The sequence below is a fragment of the Emys orbicularis genome, chromosome 8 (assembly GCF_028017835.1).
Source record: "Emys orbicularis isolate rEmyOrb1 chromosome 8, rEmyOrb1.hap1, whole genome shotgun sequence".
Classification (NCBI taxonomy): Eukaryota; Metazoa; Chordata; order Testudines; family Emydidae; genus Emys; species Emys orbicularis.
The window spans coordinates 2,872,700-2,894,604 of NC_088690.1; the positions used below are offsets into that span (position 1 = coordinate 2,872,700).

At 50.5% G+C, this 21,905-nt stretch overlaps 1 protein-coding gene, 2 non-coding genes and 1 pseudogene across 3 annotated transcripts; 2 read left to right on the forward strand and 2 right to left on the reverse strand.

The window, feature by feature from the left end:
• Positions 1 to 1,183: 1,183 nt before the first annotated feature.
• ARMH1 (armadillo like helical domain containing 1) lies at positions 1,184 to 21,152 on the forward strand. Its single transcript, XM_065410087.1, has 11 exons — positions 1,184 to 1,389; positions 1,917 to 1,985; positions 2,808 to 2,974; positions 3,859 to 4,055; positions 5,748 to 5,832; positions 13,804 to 13,926; positions 15,311 to 15,383; positions 17,355 to 17,484; positions 18,249 to 18,326; positions 20,674 to 20,791; positions 21,133 to 21,152. The coding sequence occupies exons 1-11, from the start codon at positions 1,184 to 1,186 to the stop codon at positions 21,150 to 21,152; spliced, it is 1,266 nt and encodes a 421-aa protein (XP_065266159.1).
• LOC135883174 (U2 spliceosomal RNA) lies at positions 6,924 to 7,113 on the forward strand. Its single transcript, XR_010561617.1, has one exon. It is a non-coding gene; the product is annotated as a U2 spliceosomal RNA (small nuclear RNA).
• On the reverse strand, positions 11,213 to 11,334 carry LOC135883187 (U5 spliceosomal RNA; annotated as a pseudogene).
• LOC135883166 (U1 spliceosomal RNA) lies at positions 19,233 to 19,396 on the reverse strand. The gene has a single exon (XR_010561610.1). It is a non-coding gene; the product is annotated as a U1 spliceosomal RNA (small nuclear RNA).
• Positions 21,153 to 21,905: the final 753 nt, after the last annotated feature.

A 21,905-nucleotide genomic window follows, 5' to 3' on the forward strand; every position in this document is an offset into this window, starting at 1 on the left:
TTTCTCCCTTAGACAAGGCTTCAGTCTCCGCAAAGGGGCCAAGACCTGCAAGAGGCAAAGACTGGACACAGAAAGACACAGATGAAGCATGTTGACAGGGCTGTGTGGAGAGACGCTTGCAGCATTGCTGCCTGTGTTGTACCTCCTTTGGCTCCGATTTAGGGGGACCAGATGTCCCGATTTTATAGGGACAGTCCCGATTTTTGGGTCTTTTTCTTATATAGGCTCCTATTGCCCCCCACCCCCGTCCTGATTTTTCACATTTGCTGTCTGGTCACCCTACTCCAATTCTACAAACACCCATGCACGTGCTTAACTTTAAGCCCCACATTGGGACTACTCACAAGCTTAAAGTTAAGCATGTGTATTTGCAAGATTGGGACCTATGTGATTAAACCATCTTTAGCTTCCAGAGCTGTCAATCTGCACTTTTTACCAGAACTAATTACACCACAAAGGGGGGAGGGGGAGACAGAGAGTGCCCAAATATGTCAAAGAAATTCGGCAAAAGGGGAGTCACTGTCACAGGGTCAGTTGGGGTTTTCTGTAGCTGCCCTATTCCTTGGATTATTATTTCATTTCCCCCCTGAGTTTATTTAAAAATGTGCCATTGAAAGCTCTCTGCACTCGAAGAGAAATTAAATAAGACATGAACTAGGACAAAAAGGTTCAAAATGCAAACGCTTCCCAAATCCACGTCGTCAAGGTCCTGTGCATCTCTGCTCTTATTTCATCCTACTTACCCTCTGGCAGGGCCTGGCATGGGATCAAGTATCCATCCTGGGAAGCTAGCAAGAATCTGAGATTAAGAACATTTGCAACATTAAAGTGCTTTATTCATATCTGGGAGGGAGACTGCTCTTGTGAAGATGATCTTGTGGTTCAAGCAGGAGATCTGGAGTCTAATCCCAGCTCTGCCACAGATTTACCATGTGGCCTTGGGTAAATCAGTTAATCTCTTTATGTCTCAGTTTCTCCAGATGTAAAATGGAGATAGCAATGGGAATAAAGGAAGATAAGATTACATTAATCAATGTTTGTCAAGTGCTTTGTGATCCTTAGCTGGAAAGCACTAATGAAGGGGAAAGTATAATTAGTGCTGGTGTTACTCATTTGTACAGCCTACATTTATCTTTAAGCGTTTCTATAACCTCTCTCTCTCCCCTATAGGACAGTATTGATCATGACTTCCACAAAGGAGCAGGCAGCCATCAGCAGACTGATGGGGTTCTTGCAGGAATGGGACAATGCTAGCAAAGCTGCTCGTAGCCACATGCTGGATAATTTCATTAAGGCAAATCAAGGAAAGACAGGGCCAGAGTTGGAGCTGGAATTCTCACAGGGAGCCAGCTTGTTTCTGGCCCGCCTAACATCCTGGCTGAGGCTGACGTATCTACTTCCTCGGGATGCCAGCGGAGGTGGTGGGGTGATCGAGGGGAAGATTCTCTCCCAAACCTTCTTTTCCCCAATACGATTTAAGGTAGCCCCTCTCTGTGGAAATACCTGAGTCCAGCTAAGTTGTTCAGGGAGAAGAGCCCAGCCATGAAAGCTGGAATCTGAGGGAAGTTCCACACCAAGGGTATTATTGAGTTGCTCTGCAAGATTCCCCTTGTTTTCTCCATCCCCTCTCATAGGTCCTACATCAGGACATCCCATCCTTCTAGCTGAGGACAAAATGTAAGTTCCCTGCCAAGCCCATCAATGCCACAGGCACCCACTTCACACCCACTCTGGGGATGAGCATGCTGCCTCCTTAGTGGCTTGCAACCCAGCTGGCCTGGAAAATTAAGGCCTGTGCCCTTTCCCAAAGACAGGTTCCCCAGGTGCAGTGCCACACATTGCCATCAAGCTACCAGCCAGACCAGCTTTAATGTGAAAAATTGTCTCAGTATTTGATCCTTAACATTGTCAAACAGCTACATGTATGGAATATACCTAGATCAGCAGCTAAAGTCCATTGGCATCTTTCTGTCAGCTGCAAGTAGGTGAGTACTACTGTGTCACTTCAACAAGAATTGTTTGGGGGGTTTTAACATCCCAGAGTTGTGCCAGCCCAGGGTGAGGGGGGCCGGTATTAATATTTTACTACAGGGATGGTCTGGGAAAGGGCAACAGAGGCAACTGTCCATGATCTGTGCTTTTGAGCACCCTGCTGTCAGCATGTATCCATATACAGAGAGAGGAGAGGCAAGCCTCTCCTCTCTCCTCTGCAGCTCTCTGGAGCCCCACAGTCTGTGAGCCTCCTTCATGCCTGGAGACTCCCACACACACTCTTAGTAGGTTGTGCAGTTGGACCTGTTTTGAATTGTGTCCCCTGTTTGGGGAGGTCAGATACCATGGTGATGAGCACTCTGTAGAAATAGATAAATCAGTCATGGGCAGGTGGGAGGTGCTGCATATGTTACTTCACACAAGGCTGGGCAAAGCCAAGACCCTTTGTGCTTCCCAAGAATACTGTAAATATTTTATGATGTTGCCCATGCTATGCAATTGCTCAGTGAGTCCCTCATGTTTCCCAGGAGCACCCTGTGTATGGAGACCCAAGTTCTGTGTGCATGTAGGTCAGTATCCAAATGTGGACACTCAGAGGTAAATATCTCACCTGGTAGCCTATTGGGAGCACATCATACTGCCAGGTGAGGCATTCACATTTGGGTTCTAAGTCAAGCTTCTAGTACCTGTCCTCTCTGTCCAGGAGCTTAGACACAAACTGAGGCAAGGAGGTAGGAAGAAGGTTCCCAAGAATATGGAGATCCGAGGAAGGAAGATTTTGTTCAAAGTGTTACATTTTCTGCTCATCTCTGTAGCCACAGGTATCTTATTGAATTTCTGGAGGTTGGAGGTGTCCTGACTCTCCTGGAAATACTAGGGCTGAAGCAACTGAAGGAAGAGGACAAAAGGGAGTCGATAAAGCTACTCCAACTCGTAGCAAAAGCTGGCAGGAAGTATAAGGAGCTCATTTGTGAAAGTTATGGTAAGTGCCGTGCCATCCATGTTCTTTATCAATGGAATGGGCTTACCTCCATTTAGGCAAGTCTGTACTCTCTGACCTCCAAACGTCAAGGGCTCCTTACAGAACCGAACCTGTTCCTTTCACTCTACGAGAGTCTTAGTGATGGAAGATTATTTTAGTACTTTTCTTGTTGAAAGGAGTTCAGAGTCTCAGCCATTGCTGAGTGGTTACATTTCATCCCCCTTCTCATTTTTAATGAGCCTCCTTTTTGTACAGTATTTTTCCTTTGATGTATTCCAGCAGTCATGCTGGTTGCAACTGCTATGGCTAAGGTTGCAAAAGAGTTTCCGTTATAACCTGCTGTGATCACCCACTGCTACCTCTCCAAACCTTCCCTCTTGGGGCTAAAATTTTCTCTGATTGGTATCTATTGAAAAATCAGGAATTTTTCTGAAAAGGGAAAGCTAGATCTCTTCAGATGTTTTTGAAGACTGGAAAAAAATAAATGCTTTTTCCATTGTAAAGGGGAACCCATCACTACAATCAGTGACAGATGCTCAAGGTTTGAACAACTTCCTCAGCAGTGAGATGAGTGTGATGGAATCAGTAAAGTGAGACTCAGTATGCACCATTTACCTTCTGGGGCCAGATTCTTTATTGGTGTAAATGCATGTCGTTCAATTGACTTCAGCAGCATTTTGCCCTTCTAGACCAGCTGAGAATTTGGCCCATTATATTTTAAAATCAGCGTAATAGCTACTGACAAAGATTATTCCCCATCTCTACCTCTCCAGCAGCAGTGATTAAAATGGGACAGTGGTTTTGATTCTTTCTGGATTTCAATAAAATTACCAAGTTGCCATCTAACCTCAGATGTGTAACCACTTGGGCTTTCTTATACACAGGTGTGAGATCAATAGCTGAGTTCTTGGCCAATTCCAAGTCCGAAGAGACTCAAGAACAAGTGCAAATTCTGTTGGATTCTTTAGGCCACGGCAATCCCAAGTATCAGAACCAAGTATACAAAGGCCTGATTGCTTTGCTGCCATGCACATCCCCCAAAGCCCAACAGCTGTCTCTGCAGACACTCAGAACTGTGCAGGTGAGCAGAACGGGATGGAATCAAACTTTAGCCCAGTCTTTAGTTTTATCAGAACACTCTGTTTCATAATGAATCTATTGTAATCTGGAGGCTAAAGGTGCGTGGAAATCCTGCTACAGTTCTTGCCTTATTAAGGAGCCCAGAGAAGAGCTTACTGCATCCAAAAGCACACCCAGCATGTACACAGCTGATGTGTCCTAAGGCTGCATACCCTGTGTGGATAAGCCAACCCGATTTGAAAGTGCCTTGTTGAGGTAGTACTGGATAAGAGAAGTCTGAAGCCAGGATCCTTTTGCGCTCAGTTGCATGTCATCAGCACAGAATATGCTCTTCAAGTTCCTGTGCCTGAGTTCTGAGAACACACTGAAAAGCAATGGGGTGCACAGAACTGTTTTCTGTCTGATTTGGATAACGAAATCGTGAACAATTCCCCCCGTAGACTTTTCCCTCTCAGTAACACAGATGCTAAACTCCAAGGCTGTGTGTGAGCAAGTGCTGAGCGTATAAAGGCTGCTACTTTTGTCTACATAGTCCCTGCTCCATCAGGATCTAATATGCTGCTTTTAAATAAATTGAATATGGAAGATATTTTATAATTCCCCTTCTCCTCCGGTCTGTTACTTATTGTGAAAGCCTGGTATGAAAACGTATGACCTCGGCTGTAGGAGAGTATATGCCTCTAAAGACATGTCCTGCCCTTACTCCGTGGGGAGCTTCAAAGGGAATGGCATGCAGGATTAACTATACGGCCTTTAGTGCTACTGTTTTAAATCCTGCACTTTGGTTGTGCTGTTTCTTTAATTGAGGGAATGGGGTTGTGGTCTTCTGACCCCTCTTAAATTCTCCCTGGCCTGGAAATATGCACTTACATAACAAATTCTAGCTCTATGTTAAGTACCCAGACTAAGATCGAGCTAAGCAGTGAGGTAGGTGGGTAGCAGCTCTGATGCAGTCTGATGCTCTTGAATTTAATTCCGACAATCTCCCATTTGAAATGTCAGTCCCTTGTCATCAAGGAAGGGTGGGGGTGGCCACCCCCCCCCCCAAATCTGCAGGATCATGGATCCTTGACCTTTGAACATACCTTTTATGTCTTTCTCTCTTCTGTTACATACCACAGGAGAGAGAGAGGCTCCCAGATAGAGCACTATTAAAATCTTAACGCTGTTCTAGTGCCTCAGTTAGCTGGAGATCAACGAACCTCATGCTCACGTTTGAGGAGTCTTGAGAGGAGGAGAGATTTTGTCTCCCTTTTCCCCACACTTTGTAGAACATTTGTCTTCTTTCACTGTAAGGTCTTTGGGGCAGGGGACTTTTCTACCTCTTTGTCTAGCCCCAGAGCAGTGGGGCCCTGATCCTGATCAGAGCCTCTGGGTGCTGCCATATTAAAAATATGAAATAATAGTAATGAATAGTTTGCTGCCCCAATAACTGCAGTCCTTAGTCTGAGAACCATAGGGCTAGACTGGGCAACCATGACATTGGTGAGCACTTACATGAGGAGTCCTAGTGCTCACTACCCTGAGTAATGGTTGCAGAATCAGCCCCAAGAGCCCATTTCCCTGAGTCTCTCAGAGCGAAGTGCTGTGCAGTTCTCTGTATCTTGAGGATCAAACACGTGTGAACATTTCAGTGCGCTGCAGATGTGAGAGCCGGGAGGAGTAACACCCCTCTTGTTCCTTTCGTTGTCAGGCGATCGTGGGAGCAGCCCATCCCGGCATTGTGGACGCTGTGCTGGGCGTGCTCAGCTCAATGCACTTGGAAGTTCAGTATGAAGGTAGGAACCATCACTGTATTGCACATCCCTTGTGCTGTCTGCTGAGGAGGAACGCAGCCTTTTGAGTCATTCGTGGGGAGGTTCTCAGTGAGCCTGTCAAGAGTCACTCCAAGGCAGCAGCCGAAGCTGAGAGTGTGAGCACTGGGCTGGGTGTATTTGCCTTTCGGCTGCTCACTGAGCTCTAAGGAATTTAACTGACCTGGCAACAGGAAAGGAAAACAGGCGAGTCTCAAGGCCCGGAGGCGGAGTGCCCGTTACTGCACAGCCCAAGCAGCTGGGTGCAATACCGGATTGAACCCCCGGCTACCCTCTGATGGGGGGTGGGTGGTTTGTAACCCAGCTGTGTGTTGTCAGCGCACCGCTCCCCAGCTTCAACCTCCATTCCCGGCCGGGGAGGGGTGTTGCTCGTGCAAAGGCTGTGCGTGTCTCCGGCTTTTCCCCTCCTACCAAGGAGGCAGGAGCGGGCCTGGGGACGCGGGTCTCCACGGGCGGGTTAATGAGCTGTGCGGTGGCTGCAGGCCAGCAAAGCCCAGCCCTGGCGGCAGAGCCTGGGGGCGGCAGGAGCTGGGGACAAGCCCCCCGCTCTCTGCTGCCCCCAGGCGGGCTGTACTGACCGCAGGGGGTGGGATGGGATCCCCTGCAGGCCCCGGGATGCTTGTTTGCATGCCCATAATGCATTGCGCGTCATGACCCGCATCCCGACTCCCTGGTCCATGGGCTGGGTTTGCTCCCAGAGACCCTGGGTCCGAGGAGCAAACTCACAGTTTAATTGGGCCAGAGCAATAGACTAGAAACAGGGGTGTGACGGGTTCGGTCACAGAAACCCCCTTGGGACTGTCACCTGATGTGCTGAAATTACCTCCGAGCCCGTTTTCCCTGCCAGCTTGGGACTCCAGAACCCTGCCTTGTTGAGCCAGACATGCTAGCCTGCTGCAACACAGACCCTGGGTCTGGACCACGCCCCCAAAGCTGCAGTCTTTAAGTGAAAACTGCTCAGCAGGTTACCTATCTCCAGCACCCAGATACCCAGTTCCCGGTGACATAAAAGTATTAGGGGCAGGGGGGGCTATGTAGCATCCGAGGGCCTCCACCTTACTTCTCTGCTGTTCTCAGCTAAAATCAAGTGTAATGCCTAATCTTTTCAATTTAATGTCTATGTGTTTTATTTGAGCATTGTACATCAAATTGATTTTTGAAATAGGGTGATGGAATAGGAGCTTGCTTTGTCCACCGCATGTATCAACATGCTATGGTAGTATTTCTAGGAATGGTACCTTTCCTTTGGAGAGAAAATTCTGGTTAGACAAATAGAAAGAATTTCACTGCAAGGAGATCGTTTTGTATGGCTTATTTGAAGTCGATCTTTACAGTAGTTAAAATGCATTGGTTTGTTTACGATGAGATAGTGTTAAAGTTTCTTGTAGCATTCTGGGAGTCTATAGATGTCAGTTTCTTTGTCTTACTGGAGAATTGTTTAAAAAGCTGGGGGTTTATTTTCTGCTGTGAATCCTTCTGACAATATGAGGAATTAATGCTTTCCAGACTGGAGGGTCTGTGAGGGAGATTTTCTTTCTTTTTTTCTTTTGTAATATTGAAGGTCTCAGGTCTATAAATAACTGCCTGAGTTACATAGACTTCTCCCCACCTAGCTTATGTCCCGTGTATCTTGGTTTGTAAAATCAAGTGAAGGCACTAGGTGTCGTGCTGCACCCAGCACACAGGGGTCCCAGTCCTGATGAGTTTGGTTTTTTTCTTCAAACCTACTGTAATGTAAATTCAAAATAATAACCCTTATCAGCGTTGCCATCCCTCACCATTGGAAAATCATGAGTAAGATCCCCAAAAATCATGAGATTGGCTTAAAAATCATGAGGATTTTTGTTTTTTAATGTCATATGGGGTCTCTTTATTTCCCTTCCGGTTTCTGAACCTTTAAGGTGCTCTCAGGTCCCATTTTCAACATTTCCTCTGCAATCGGGCAAGCTAGAAACGTACCTTTCTTTCTAGTACAGCCAGAGCCCCAGAGAGCGGGAGCCCCAGGTGCCCGGGGCTGGCAGACAGTAGGAGCCCCGGGTGCCCAGGGCTGGCAGACAGTGGCGCTCCTCATAGTTGTATGGTCTATACTTCGTTTTCACCAACCAAGTATCAAGTGTGAACTCCTCAGGCACTAAAACAGCCTGAACATGGGGTCACAGACAGCCCCCTTGGGCACCCTGAATCTATCTTGCCACCCAGGTGAGCCTGCCTTTGTGACAGGTCATTCCTGGTCACTCACCTGGGTCAATTGCACCTCAGATCTCAAACCGAAGACAATGCTCCTAGGCAATCCTATAATAAACTAACTAAATATTTATTAACTAGGAAAAGAAATAAGAAACTTATTTCCCAGGTTAAAGCAGGTAAACATACACACAAAGGAAGCCTTATTTTACTGAGGTTGCTTTTTGATGTAAAAAATAGAATGATTTCAGGAGTTTTATTGTAATTTAACGGGGTTTATTGTCTGTGCAGAAAATGAAAGGAACAAAGTTTGTGCTTGAAGGTTTCACTTGGTGGCAGTTGGGTTTTGTGGTGGATCTTTTTAGCATAACTCTGATGATGCTGAAAGGCCTTGCTCAAAAACTATTTATTTTGGAATGAGATTATACGTTATAGATAATAGGTGACATTAGTTCTGGAATTCATGACTGAGAAGTTCCGGGCAAACAGCTCGGCGGGTGAATTCCGCCTGAAGCACTGATATTGCAGAGCCTTCCATTTCTGCCAAAGCGATAGCCACAGCAGCTCATCTACTTGCCTAGTGTAGCAACTTTGTAAAGGCCCAGACTTACACCATTTCTCTTTTACTCCTGGGGGAATTCTGCGCTACTGCATGCATCATTAATTAATGAGCCCCACATATTTTAAAAATTTTTGCTCCGAAAAAAGCTTCTGCCAAAATGTTGCTGTAGTTCCGCCTTTTGCCCACCAGAGGGTGCTTGGTGATCGAACAAAGCAGCAGCTCCAGGCCAGCTAAGAGAAAGACTGACTTCTTCACAGCGCCTGTCATGCCAGGTCAGGAGACAGACAGCGTGGGGTGCTGGGGGAGGACAGACTGGGGCAGGGGCACAGAGCCACAGAGGGGAGAGAGGTGCAGGGCCACGTGGTGATGGGGGAGGGGGTGCAGAGCTACATAGGGATGGGTGGGGGCACAGACACATGGGGCAGGGGTTCAGGGACACAGGAACAGAGGACTGGATAGGTGGGGGCACAGAGACACATGAGGACAGGGGGAGGGGGGACAGGGACACATAAGGACAGGGAAATGGCTGGGTGGGGGCACAGAGACACAGGGGGCAGGGGCAGCTCTAGGCACCAGCAAAGCAAGCAGCTGCTTGGGGCAGCCCATTCGCAGGGGCCACAGCTGGCAGGGATCCAGCCTGGGAGCTGAGAACCAACAGGGGGCCCTGGGAGCTGTAGTTCCTTGGTTAGCTGCCTGCCTATAGAGCCAGCCCTGGAGCAGGGAAAGAACTACATTTCCCAGCATTCCCTTGGCCGCTATCAACAGGAAAGGGAGGGGGAGGGAGTATGGTAGCTGAAACCTCATGCTGCAGCTTGCTGTGAATAGAGAGCTCACTGCAAGAGCGGGGTGGCACTGTGAATGGGGAACAAGTGTGCCCAAGGAGTAGAAGGCTTTGGCCCAGATATCCCCTTCAGAAGACTTCTCCAGACTGGATTAGGGATACTGGTGTGACCTCACCTTGCAGCCCCCAAAGAAGGAATTGGGTGGACTAAATGGACAGTGCCCCTGTCAGGGCCGGCTCTAACTTTTGTGCTGCCCCCGTGCCGCCCCCCCACCGAGCGCTGCCGGACCCCCCCCCCCCCCAGCGCCACGCCCACGCCGCCCCCCCCCCCGCCGAGCGCCACGCCGCCGGAGCGCCCCCCCGCCCTGCGGAATGCTGCGCCGCGCTCCCCCAGCCACCCCTTACCAGGTGCCGCCCCAAGCATGTGCTTGGGTGCCTGGTGCCTGGAGCCGGCCCTGGCCCCTGTCTATCTGAAACCTAGCAAGGGAGGTATGTGGATCCCACTAGAATTTAAAATGAAAAGTAAGGGAGGGGAGGCTCTACTAGAGGACCTGGGCAGCTTTAGATACAGTACCAGGCACTTAGGAGGATTTCCACTTCTGAGCCATGGAAGCAGAAATTGACTTTTCCTTTCCAGATTTAGCTAATATTCAGAAAGGGAATCCAGCACCTGCCTTCCAGATTTGAACACCTCAAAATTCAGGAGTGCTCTAGCTCAATTTGGGCATCTGTTACTTCATTTCTCCCAAATCAAATATACTGATCCACTGTAATTTGCTGTAGAAAAAGTAGGATAAAATTGAGCAAGAAATTCTTCCCAGTGGTTTTTAGGGCTGGAATTGCTATTTTCAACAGCCATTGCCTTTTTTCTTTTTTTTAAGTTTTATTTGTTTAAAAGGAAGACAGTGATACCGCATTGGCAAATTCCCAAAGAGTGGAACAAAAGAATAATAAAGGCACCTCAACTATTCCTCATTTATGGAGGACAGGCTTATAATATGCATCCAGATATCCTCCAATCACACAAGTTGAAAATTGTTCCACTTTACTGCAATTCTGTAACCATATGGGGACCAATCCTGTCTATGTTCTGTGCACATCCAAAATTCCTGCTGAATGACTTGCCCTGGGAGCAAGTTACCAGTGACACAGGGCTGGGGCGGAAGGAGGGTGCAGGTGGTGGTGGGGAAGACTCTGGGGCGGCAGGGGGTGTGTGGGTGGGGGGTACTGGTGGGGGGGAAGGGGGGAGCCCAGAGCTGGGGCAGCACGGTGTGTGTGTGGAGGGGGAGCCCAGGGCTGGGGCGGCAGGTCGGTGTGGGTGGGGGGAGGCCCAGAGCTGGGACAGCAGGTGGGTGTGGGTGGGGGGAGAGCCCAGGGCTGGGGTGGCAGGGGGTGCAGGTGGGGGGAGAGGCCAGGGCTGGGGCGGCAGGGGGGTGCGGGGGGGGGGGGGGAAGTCCAGGGCTGGGGTGGGGGCAGCCAAATTTTTTTTTGCTTGGGGTGGCAAAAAAACTAGAGCCGGCCCTGACAGGGGGATAGGAGGACGGGGTACAGAGCCACAAAGGGATAGGGGGAGGGGGTGCAGGGCCACATGGGGATGGGGGGAGGGGGTGTCCGAGTGGGGGTAGAGGGACACATGTGGACTGGGGGTGCAAGGACACAGAATGGGGATTTATGCAACTTCTAAAGAATTAGGTTTTTTCTCCCCCCCTAGAAAAAACAATTTCACTTAAACTTTCAATGGCTTATGAAAACAAAGCATTTGACTCATAGCTTTTATAAACATCAAATAAAAAAAATTATCTATTTTCCACAAAAATTAGACTCATTCACAGAACATTTCGAAAAATTGCATGTAAACTCAGAAAAGCTTATTGCCACAGAAATTTTTAGTAAAATGCAAAAGATTTATTCCCTCTGAGGAGAAAAAAATCCTAAATATCAAAGTAGGATGACTTTTGGAGGGGAACTGAGGGTTCTTACAAATCTTTTCATTTTAGAGCTCTGTGTTCTGTGCAGCCCAATCCTCATAAGGGAAGTGGAACAGAAATTGGCACGTCTTTCCACGGACACGGAAATGCTCAAAGAAAGGCTTTTCAATGTGCAATGCATCGTGGGTATGCAAATGAGCTGGTGCTCCCAGAGCCCTGCTCCCAGACCAGACCCAGCTTCGGGTTGGATCACAGAAACCCCCTTGGGAGCTGCCACCCAATGTGCAAAGACTACCCCTGCTCCTGTTTTCCCTGCCAGCTCGGGACTCCAGCACCCCGTCTCGCTGAGTCAGACACTCCTGTCTGGCTCCAACACAGAACAAGGGTCCGAATCAGTTGTCCTAAAGCTGCAAGTTTACCCAAAACCAGCTCACAGGAGTGTGCTTGTCTTTAGCACTCAGATGCCCAACTCCCAATGGGGTCTAAACCCAGATAAATCCGTTTTACCCTGCATAAAGTTTATGCAGGGCAAACTCAAATTGTTCGCCCTCTATAACACTGATAGAGAGATATGCACAGTTGTTTGCTCCCCCAGGTATTAATACATACTCTGAGTAAATTACTAAATAAAAAGTGATTTTATTAAATACAGACAGTAGGATTTAAGTGGTTCAAAGTAGTAACAGACAGAACAAAGTAAATCACAAGCAAAATAAAATAAAATGCGCAAATCTATGCCTAATCAAACTAAATACAGATAATCTCACCCTCAGAGATGCTTCAGGAAGTTTTTCTCAGACTGGACACCTTCCAGGCCTGGGCACAATTCTTTCCCCTGGTACAGCTTTTGTTCCAGCTTAGGTGTTATCTAGGGGATTCTCCATGATGGCTCCTCTCCCTCTCTGTTCTCTTCCACCCCTTTATATATCTTTTGCATAAGGCGGGAACCCTTTGTCCCTCTGGGTTTTCACCCACCCCCACTGGAAAAGCACCAGGTTAAAGATGGATTCCAGTTCAGGTGACATGATCACATGTCACTGCAAGACTTCATTACTCACTTGCCAGCACACACATATACAGGGAGACTCACAGGTAAACAGCCATCTGCAGACAATGGGAGTCATCAAGATTCCAAACCATCATTAATGGCCCACACTTTACATAATTACAATAGGCCCTCAGAGTTACATTTTATATTTCTAGTTTTAGATACAAGAGTGGTACATTTCTACAAATAGGATGATCACACTCAGTAGATGATGAGCTTTGTAATGATACCTTACAAGAGACCTTTTGCACAAAGCATATCCCATTTGCATTATAGTCACTTATTATCAAATTTTTTATAAAACTATCCCAGTTACATTATATTCACTTATTATCATGTTTTTATAAAACCATGTAGACTGCACAACGTCACAGGGAACTGAGGGTTCTTACAAATCTTTTCATTTTAGAGCTCTGTGTTCTGTGCAGCCCAATCCTCATAAGGGAAGTGGAACAGAAATTGGCACGTCTTTCCAAGGACACGGAAATGCTCAAAGAAAGGCTTTTCAATGTGCAATGCATCGTGGGTATGCAAATGAGCTGGTGCTCCCAGAGCCCTGCTCCCAGACCAGACCCAGCTTCTCCCTTCTGCTGTGAGCTGAGAAGTGCTTGTGGCCTCTCAGCAGCTGCCCTGGGGGTGGTTGGCTCTGCTGCCCGGCTGTTGGAGGCATCAGAGCAGGTGGCTGCAAGCTGAGGGGGACATTGAGTGTGGCGCCTGAAGCTTTACTACATAACTGGGTAAAGGTTTCATATTTGCACTAATCCTGGAGCTTGATGACTTTGAGGTGCTCCGGAGTCCTGCCCCTGCCCCCTGCAGGTGGAGGGCCTGGGAGTTCCCAGCAGGAGCTGTTGCCTCTGTATGCCAGCACTTTCCAAATGCCCAACATTCCCAGACTGAAACTCCTGAAAGGTGTGTGGGGAAGCTGCTCCTGCCCCTTCCACCTGGAGCCTGCTGTGGGCCAGCGCTGCTCTCAATGGTGCACATGTGTAAAATGTATGTAACCCTCACATGTCCAGTACCCCAGCACCCTCCCACTGTGTCCCAGAGAGTTCTATGCAATACAGAGGTCCATGCCGTAATAGAAAGCCAGCCATGTTTTGGTTGGGCTCTTTACCATCCACATACTCTTGCTGGCCAGCCCATGGGGTAATAATGTCACCTGGGATCTATGAGCCCAGGAGAACATGATTCTGCTCTCAGATGCACAGAGCATATCTTGGCCTCCTGTTCTGTTTCCGAGCAACTTCCAGAAGGGAACGGAGCAGAATCCAACCCTAGTCAAGGAGGTTTACTTTAAGGCAGAAGGAAAATACAGCTCTTTCAGAAGCCAGCGTTCAAACCATTGTCTCTGATGTTTCACCTGCTGCTGGGATTGGTGTGCAGCCTTGTTAGAGCACCAAGGTGGCACTTTGGCCTCTTTCCTTGTCTTTAGCCATTCAGCTGATAAAGGATCTCACGGCTTATGAAGTCCGGCCAGTGCTGCTGAAGGGTCTGGTTGAATTACTTAAAGCACCAGGGAAAGAGACTGCTAAAGTGAAAGGCAAAGCCCTGGAAGGTAAGAGGGCACAACAGTTTCCCTTCATGTCTGCTTGGAGGCTGCAGAGTGCTGCAAAGTGGATTGCTCTTTCTCTGCTTGCTCAGGTGACTCACCAGCCACTGATGGGCGACTTTGGTACCTTAGTCTCCTTGGGTGGAACCGGCCCTCACTAATCCATCCCTGCGCTACCTTGCAGAGGTCAGATGCTGCAGCCAACCTCTTGGCTGATTTGAGATGGTGTCGGCTATTCAGAAGAGGAGATGCAGAAGTCTCTTCCTAGTGGGCATGGTACCCATTGCAGTGGGCCCTGAGTGCTCTTCTTGCAGCCTGGACCCCCTCTCCAGGGAGCAGTGAGGTCACCTGCAGCGGTTGGCTATGGGGCAGGGGGGAAACAACTGGCTGGTGCTGGGTCCTGCTGGGAGGCTGATGCCCACCGCCACAGGAAACATAGCAAGGGGCGAGGCGCCCCCGTCCCCTTCCCAGGAGGACCTAGAAACCACGTGTCCCTTAAGCTCTGCCTTGCAAGAGGCCAAGGTAGAAGGAAATCTCCCTCTTTTCTCCTCCCCACTTCATCAGGGCAGCTGAGCTCCATGAGTAGGTTGGTGCAGTCCCAGCACGTGGGGTGTCCGTCCTGGGATTGCGGTCGCCCTCTCTTTTCCCTTCCCCTTTCCCACGACAGGGTGAGAGGAGATGGCAAGCAGGGCCCCCTGGCAGCTGGAGGCCGGCACTGCACTCTCCAGGCCTCCATATCCCCTGCCCCTGTCCCCACTGCAGTGTACAGACGTACCTCCACATATGGATGTCAGAGCTTCCTCTGATGCAGGCTCCTGAGTCCTGTTCTCCAGTGACCCTCTGGCGAGTTGCAGAGATCAGCTTTGTCTGTTTTGGGTAATGGGAACTGCCAGGCAGCTTGTTGGAGCCCTCGGAGCAGGAATGGGAATTTTGATGCTATTTGTGAATTGTGTGGATTTGTTCAGTGAATGCAGCAAAGTGAATGGAGAGCAGGGGATGCGGCGCCTTCTCTCAGAGGAGATCTTAAACTCAGTTCCCTTCTGCATGTGGCCAGAGGAAATTAAAGATCCCAGGACACCTTTTCAAGAGTCAGGGAAACCTTGGTTTTCTGACCCCCATCCTGTCTCAGTGAAACAGACTGCAACGTCCCAGGCTGTTTGAGTTGCTGCATTAGCCTGACACAGTCGCTGAGCAGCAAGAGCTCCTCGTGAAGCACTGGGCTACAGTACATTTGTGTGTAGATTCCCTTAGGGATGTTGCTCTACTAATCTCACAAATGCTCTTTTCTTCAGGTGCTACTGCTCTGATTCCCCAGGTTATAACTAAAGCTTTCTGGCAGAAGTATGGTTCTAGCCGTAGTTTTCATCCTGTCTAATGTTCCCCCATTCAGACCCAGCCACACTCCATCTTCCGGAGCCCTTGTCGGTGTATATACAGCAAGCCGCTGCAGCAAAAGCCATCGGGTAAGAAAATTCAGAGCAAAATACAAAGAGACATTGTAGGAACCAGGCGGGGAATCAGGCCACCTCACTACTTAAGTCAGGTGAGTCGGGGAATTAGCCTGTCTGTGCAGCAGGCAGCAGCTCAGGCCCTCAGGCAGGGGCTGAGTGAACAGTTTAATATTAGCAAGCCCAGGCCCTGGATCGGGACGGGGTAACAAACAGTCAGTGGCTCAGGCCCTCAGGCAGGAGCTGAGCAGACAAATAAGTTTAGGAGGCCCAGGTCCTGGCTCCGAAGGAGCTGGGAGAGGGGGAGACGGCCACGCGCACGTTGGGTGGCAGGGGGGACGCAGGCCTTCCCACTCCACTGTGTCCCGGCCCGGGGCCCTAGCAGTGGCAGAAGACCCGCTGCTGCATCAGTGGGGATCCTGGCCACAACACACTGACATGGGCTCTGGGTGTGCTGCAGCCAGACAATGGTCAGCTGCCCCCAGGCTACTTCCTATCTCCCCCTCTAGAGGTACCTGCGTCTGGACAGAGTCTTCCAAGGAATCAAGCACCATGGGCTCCTCCGGGTACCCGGCGAGCGGTAGGCTTGGCAGCTCCTCTGGGTAACTTACCACAGGCGGGTTTACCAGCTTCCCCGGGGTTTGGCCAGCGTCTGGCCAGTCCTCGGGTCGGTCGCAAACTGCAAGAGTCTCCCAACCGGGAGCTAGGCCACAGGCGTCTGGCTTCTCCAGCGGCCAGGCCTCTAGTGAGCTCTGGGGTTGGGCTTTTGTACTTCCTGTCCTGCACCCTGACCTCTGGGGGGCGGGCACAAGCTCCACTGGCTCCGCCCACTTTGGCGTCCGGAGGGGCTTGTCCCCCTCCGAGGTGGCAGGGAACCAGGCTGCCTCGCTACAGAGATTTATACAGCATTTAGAGAAGCTGCTTCCTTTATGGAGAAAAGGTCAGTCGTTATCCTTCCGAGGGAATCTTTAGCCCTCTGCCATTGCTGTCTGAGTATTTCCCTGTGGCTCTGCAACTCCTCCATATAGACTTCGGGGGCTTTCATCCATCCACAACAGTGCTCAGGAACTTAGAGAGAAGCACTTCCGCTTGGGTAGCAAAATCCAGATCCTCCCCTGTTACTAACAACACCTGAAATTATTCAGAGCTTTTATTATAGGTGAAATATAATATCAACCTTTACTCTGGCCATTAATACAGAGTCAGAATGTTCCCTCTGTTTCCAGGCCAGCATAGAGAGGGACAGTGTTAGCACCTTGCCACATACCTGGACCAAACCATGCTACATAACAGTACAGAGCCTGTTGTATTCTCAGGGGAGCAGAGAGTCTCTTGTAGTGAAATGCCTCGACTTAACAATTTGACATCGACAGCGTAATGCATGGAACCAAAGTCAGTGTCTGACCCAGTGAATCCGAAACTCTCTGTCTCCATGCTTCTCTGTAGCTCACTTCCTGTTAGAGATCTGCAGAGTCCACAAGATGGGCCGATGCCAAATTGGTCCCTTTAAAAGCAGAAGACAACACAAAACACCGGCCATGTTGCTTTCTCCAGTGATGTGCTCAATAATAAAATAATGTAATTTACTGTTCCACCGTGGATGCTGCATTCTATGGGGTAACGTAGTGGATTTACTGGGATTTAATATGTAAATCAGATGTTTTTTATTGTCAATCGTTAAAAGAATTGTAGAGCCCCAAACATAGATGTTAAAAAGTTCACATGCAGCCATGGGCTTCCTGTTCAGTTTAAGAATAGCATCCGTCCTTGTTCATTGGTGTTAGTCATTCGCTAGTGACATGGAAAGATGGAGGCATCACTTTGCACTTGGATCAGCACCACACCTAAGGCAACAGGACTAGAATCTGTCCCTCCAAATCGCTAGATGTGGCTCTTCCATTTCCTTCCCAGAAAGCTCCTGTGGTTGTGGGAGTCTTCTCCCATGCAGAAGAGCCTTGGAGCCTGACTGCGTTGATTTCCTTGCAGCATTCTAGCCAAGGACTCCACCAAACTGGCTGAAGAGATGATCCAGCTGAGAGTGGTGCACGGCCTTATGTGTGCTATGGGGAACCAGGATCATACCACCTGCCAGAGACAGGCCAGCATCACTCTAGAGGTGAGTATCTCTGTGGGGGGCAATGTGTATTTTAATGTGGATTCCTCCCCCTAAGCTCCTGAGCAGTGGGCGTTATTCAGATAAAGGGGACCAGGCACACTGGGGCAAGGCTGGAAAAAATGGGCATTGATGATACAGCAACGTACCTACGGGTTCTGTGTCCCCTCTGCTCTTAGTGCTTGAGGACGAGCTTATCCAACTCCAGTTCTCCTTCTGCTTAACAGTCATGATTCTCTGACAAAAAACCTTCATTGAGGTGGAGTTAAAGGCAGTAACTAAATGAGAAGAAACCTTCATGGAATGGGTTGCAGTTTTGAATAATACAAAATCAGGAAATTCAACATAAAGACCATACTTCAAACCCAACCCAAAGCCTGCAACCTAGAGAAATCCAGAGTGAAGATCCTCCATTCCGGTCCACAGGGGACGTCGGCTCTAAAGCCCAGTGGTGCGATGGTTAACCATACCCCTGCCGATCACAGAAACTGAAATATCCAGCTGCTCTAGCAGTATGGGTGGGGCTTGGCAGTTGGGGGTGGGGCTTGGGTGTTGTACCAACCCTTTCCCCAGCTATTTAACCCCGGCCTCCAGCCGTGTTGGCGCTCAAAGAGGTGAACAGCAGAATGGGGGCAATGGACAGATAAATCCCAGGTGGGAAGGAGCACTGAACTGGAGCACTTTACCATCCTGTGAGGGTGCTGCTTTTCAGTGGAGCCAGACACCCCCTCCCTCCTTTTGTACTTATTGGGAGTGTTTTGTTGCAGTATTTTGTCCGGACATTTCCCACTGTGGAGGAGCATGTGAGGAAGGCAACAGGAGAGACTCTGTTCCAGCTTTTTATGGTAAATGGGCTTCTCTAACTGCCAGGGCTTGTTACTGGTCTGGAACATGGGTCCATTTTGCAGGATTAATGGGGACTGGGTTTCATTCCTCTAAAGCCGCAGTGGAGCTCCAGTTCCTGATCAGACTCCAGAGACCACTGGGGTCCGATCACAGTGTCCTCAGTTAAATGAATTGCTTTGGTTTTGGCCCAGCACCCCCAAAGACTTCACTCCAGGCAGTGGATATCAATGTGCACTTGCACTATCCATCTGTACTAATGAGGTGGGACAATGGTGCAAATCACAGCAGGACCTGAGTTCTGAAGTCTGGGAAGAGGGGATGGTTCTTTTCTGACTTGGGGCCCGTCTTTAGTGTAAATGGAGTAACACTGAGGGACGTGTCTGGATTCACATTTGCGTGGGGATGTTGGAAAAGTGGTGAGACATGCAGGGCTAGCAGTGTACCCAGAACGAGGAGATAGGCATGAGCCTCTGTCTGAATCTGAGCTCTCCTGCCTTGAGGTAGCTCAGGACTGAACACCATGTAAATCAGTGGAAGCCCTGTCACATGGGCCCTTTAAACCTGAGCAGGACAAAGCCCTAGGAAATGTCCTGCAGGCAACAATCCTGGGCCATGCTGGACTCAATGGGGCCTAATAAGACTTTCCCAGTTCCCTTTTATTTCCTTTTGGGGGAAGTGGTAGATGGCAAACTCAGCTGGTGAAAAGAGACACAGCTGAGTCCGTTAACTTCAGAAGGGCCGTGCCAATTTACCCCCTGTGGGTGTCTGGCTCTGTAAGTTTGATTGCACGGTGCTCAAAGCCCAGGCCCATCCTCAGGAGGGGATGGAGGGAAGAGAGTCTGGGACTGCAATGTACCTCTCGTGCATGGCTGTTGAACTTCGTCTTCCTTTGCTTAACCGAGCGCCAGGGGAGAGCGCGAACGCAATCCCCCACTACCACAAATTATGCAGTCGAGTTTCCCGCATTTGGGGAAATCGCAGGGGTCAGCACACCCGCAGTGCAATGGATGAGCCTCACCCTGGGAAAACCACCTTCGTGATCATGGTATCTCCCCTGCAGCACAGGTTACACCCTGATTTGTGGGCCTGCCCTGACAGCCAACCGCTCACTTAAACTGTTCTAATGTGAACAGCCTCTGCCTTGCAGCAGCAGAGAGCTAAGTTCCCTCTAAGCTATGCAGCCGCGTGGCCGCACAGAGGCACAGTGGGGGGAGACACCTCTCCCCCTGCCTCAGGCTGCTGCGGTGAGAGGGCTGGGGGAGTCCTCTCTCCCCACCGCAGCCCTGTGGCACCCCAAACCTCTCATCCCTGGCCCCACTCCAGAACATACACCCCCAGCCAGAGCCCTCACCCCCCCTGCACCCCAAGCCTGTGCCCCAGCCCTGAGCCCCCTCCCACATCCCAAACCCCTCATCCCTGACCCCACCCCAGAGCCCACACCCCCAGCCAGAGCCCTCACCCTCCTGCACCCCAAGCCTCTGCCCCAGCCCTGAGCCCCCTCCCACACCCCAAACCCCTCATCCCCAGCCCCACCTCAGAGCCCACACCCCCAGCCAGAGCCCTCACCCCCCCTGCACCCCAAGCCTGTGCCCCAGCCCTGAGCCCCCTCCCACACCCCAAACCCCTCATCCCCGGCCCCACCTCAGAGCCCACACCCAGAGCCCTCACCCCCCTGCACCCCAAGCCTCTGCCCCAGCCCTGAGCCCCCTCCCACACCCCAAACCTCTCATCCCCGGCCCCACCTCAGAGCCCACACCCCCAGCCAGAGCCCTCACCCCCCCTGCACCCCAAGCCTGTGCCCCAGCTCTGAGCCCCCTCCCACACCCCAAACCCCTCATCCCTGGCCCCACCCCAGAGCCCACACCCCCAGCCAGAGCCCTCACCCTCCTGCACCCCAAGCCTCTGCCCCAGCCCTGAGCCCCCTCCCACACTCCGAACACCTCGGCCCCACCCCCACCACACATCACCGCCATATTGGTGCACATAAAATTCATTCCACACATGGATGTAAAAAAATAAGAGGGACCATTGAGAGCAGGAGTCATTTACCGGGGAGTGCCAAGACTATCCAACACAGGCTCCCAGTCCCGTCGCTGGTTTCTCTACTCAGGAGTCAGTCACACCAGCCAGCCCCCGGGCTGAGGGCTATGCTCAGTGCAATGACGTGTGGAGACTGGCAAAAGGAAACTGCCAGGACTCCACTGGCTTGTCATTGCCAAGACTGCCCATCTGAGGGGGCTTGTCAGGAACCTTCCTCCTTCTCCGGCTGGCCCTTCTCGTGTCCTTGCTGCCTCCTCAAGTCCCTGCGAGCTGCTAACCTCTTGCCTTTTTTGCTGGTTCTCCTAGAGAGATGCCAAGACCTTGTACATGAACATGGATGCAGTACAGGTTGATATTCTGGCATCGAATAAAGTGAACATCCCAGGAAGTTTAGCAAGCCCAGAAAGGATGCCGCCCATGGAAGGTGTGTAGGGGGTCATGAAAAGGCTGACTCAGAGACCAATTCTCCTCTCGCTTAGACAGGCACAAATCAAGAGTCAGCCCTTTTAAGTCAGTGGGGATCCCCCAGTGGAAGGGAGAGGAGAATCGAGCCTCAGATGGGTGTGGGGCCAGCCCAGGGAGCAAGAGGCCAGAGCAGAGGGTGAATCCCAGGTCCCTGCATGGAGCTCAGGTGCTGTCCCATGTAAGAGTCTGGATGCCAGAGGGTTCCCCGCACAACCCTGCCCAGCATTAACAGCAGGGGCAGCCAGATCTCCTTGGCGTCACTGCCCCTCTGCGACTCATGGCTCTGCTTTGTTCTTCCAGAGGAAGGAAGCACGGAATGAAAACTTCAAACAACAGAATGAGGTCAGCTCCTCTGCCCCGCCTCTTCCACGCCCTCTGCCTCCCTCTCGGGCCATGCCCATCTCTAGAGCCCTGCAAGTCCGCTTTATGTCCGCATCTTTGGACCATTTCTGTGGATAGCAGCGTGGATGCAGATACAAGTTTTGTATCCAAGCAGGACTCTGATGGTAAGAGCTGGGTGGGCAGCTGTGAAAAACTGCAGCACAGATCCTCCACCTGCCCTGGGTGGGGGGCTGGGACACTGGGCAGGGAGTAGGGATGCTGGGCAAGGAAGCTGGGGGGCAGGGATGCAGGCCAGGGGCTGCTCGGGCTCTCCACCCAGGGCAGGTGGAGGGTCTGCCGCAGCTCCTCACAGCTACCAGCGATGCTCTCCCTGACCTGGCTCCAGCTGGCGGGGGTGGCACCGAGCCACAGCCTGGCCATGGTAAGAGCCGGGTGGGCAGCTGTGGAGAGCCACAGAGGACCCTCCACCTGCCCTAGGTGTGGAGCCAAGCAGCCCCCTGCCCAGTGTCCCGGCCACTCGCCCAGGATCAGTGTCAAATTGTTATACATTTCAAAAGAAACTGGAAGTCTTTTTGCTAAGTTTAAGAAAGTTTTTAAAATTATTTAGATTTATTTAATTTTTTTTAAAATGTAAAGTGAGGGATTATTTTTTGCTCTTTGTGTGACGCCATCAAATTAAGCCTAGGAATGCTTTGGGCTCCTGTTATGTTGGTGAGAATATTTTCCAGTGT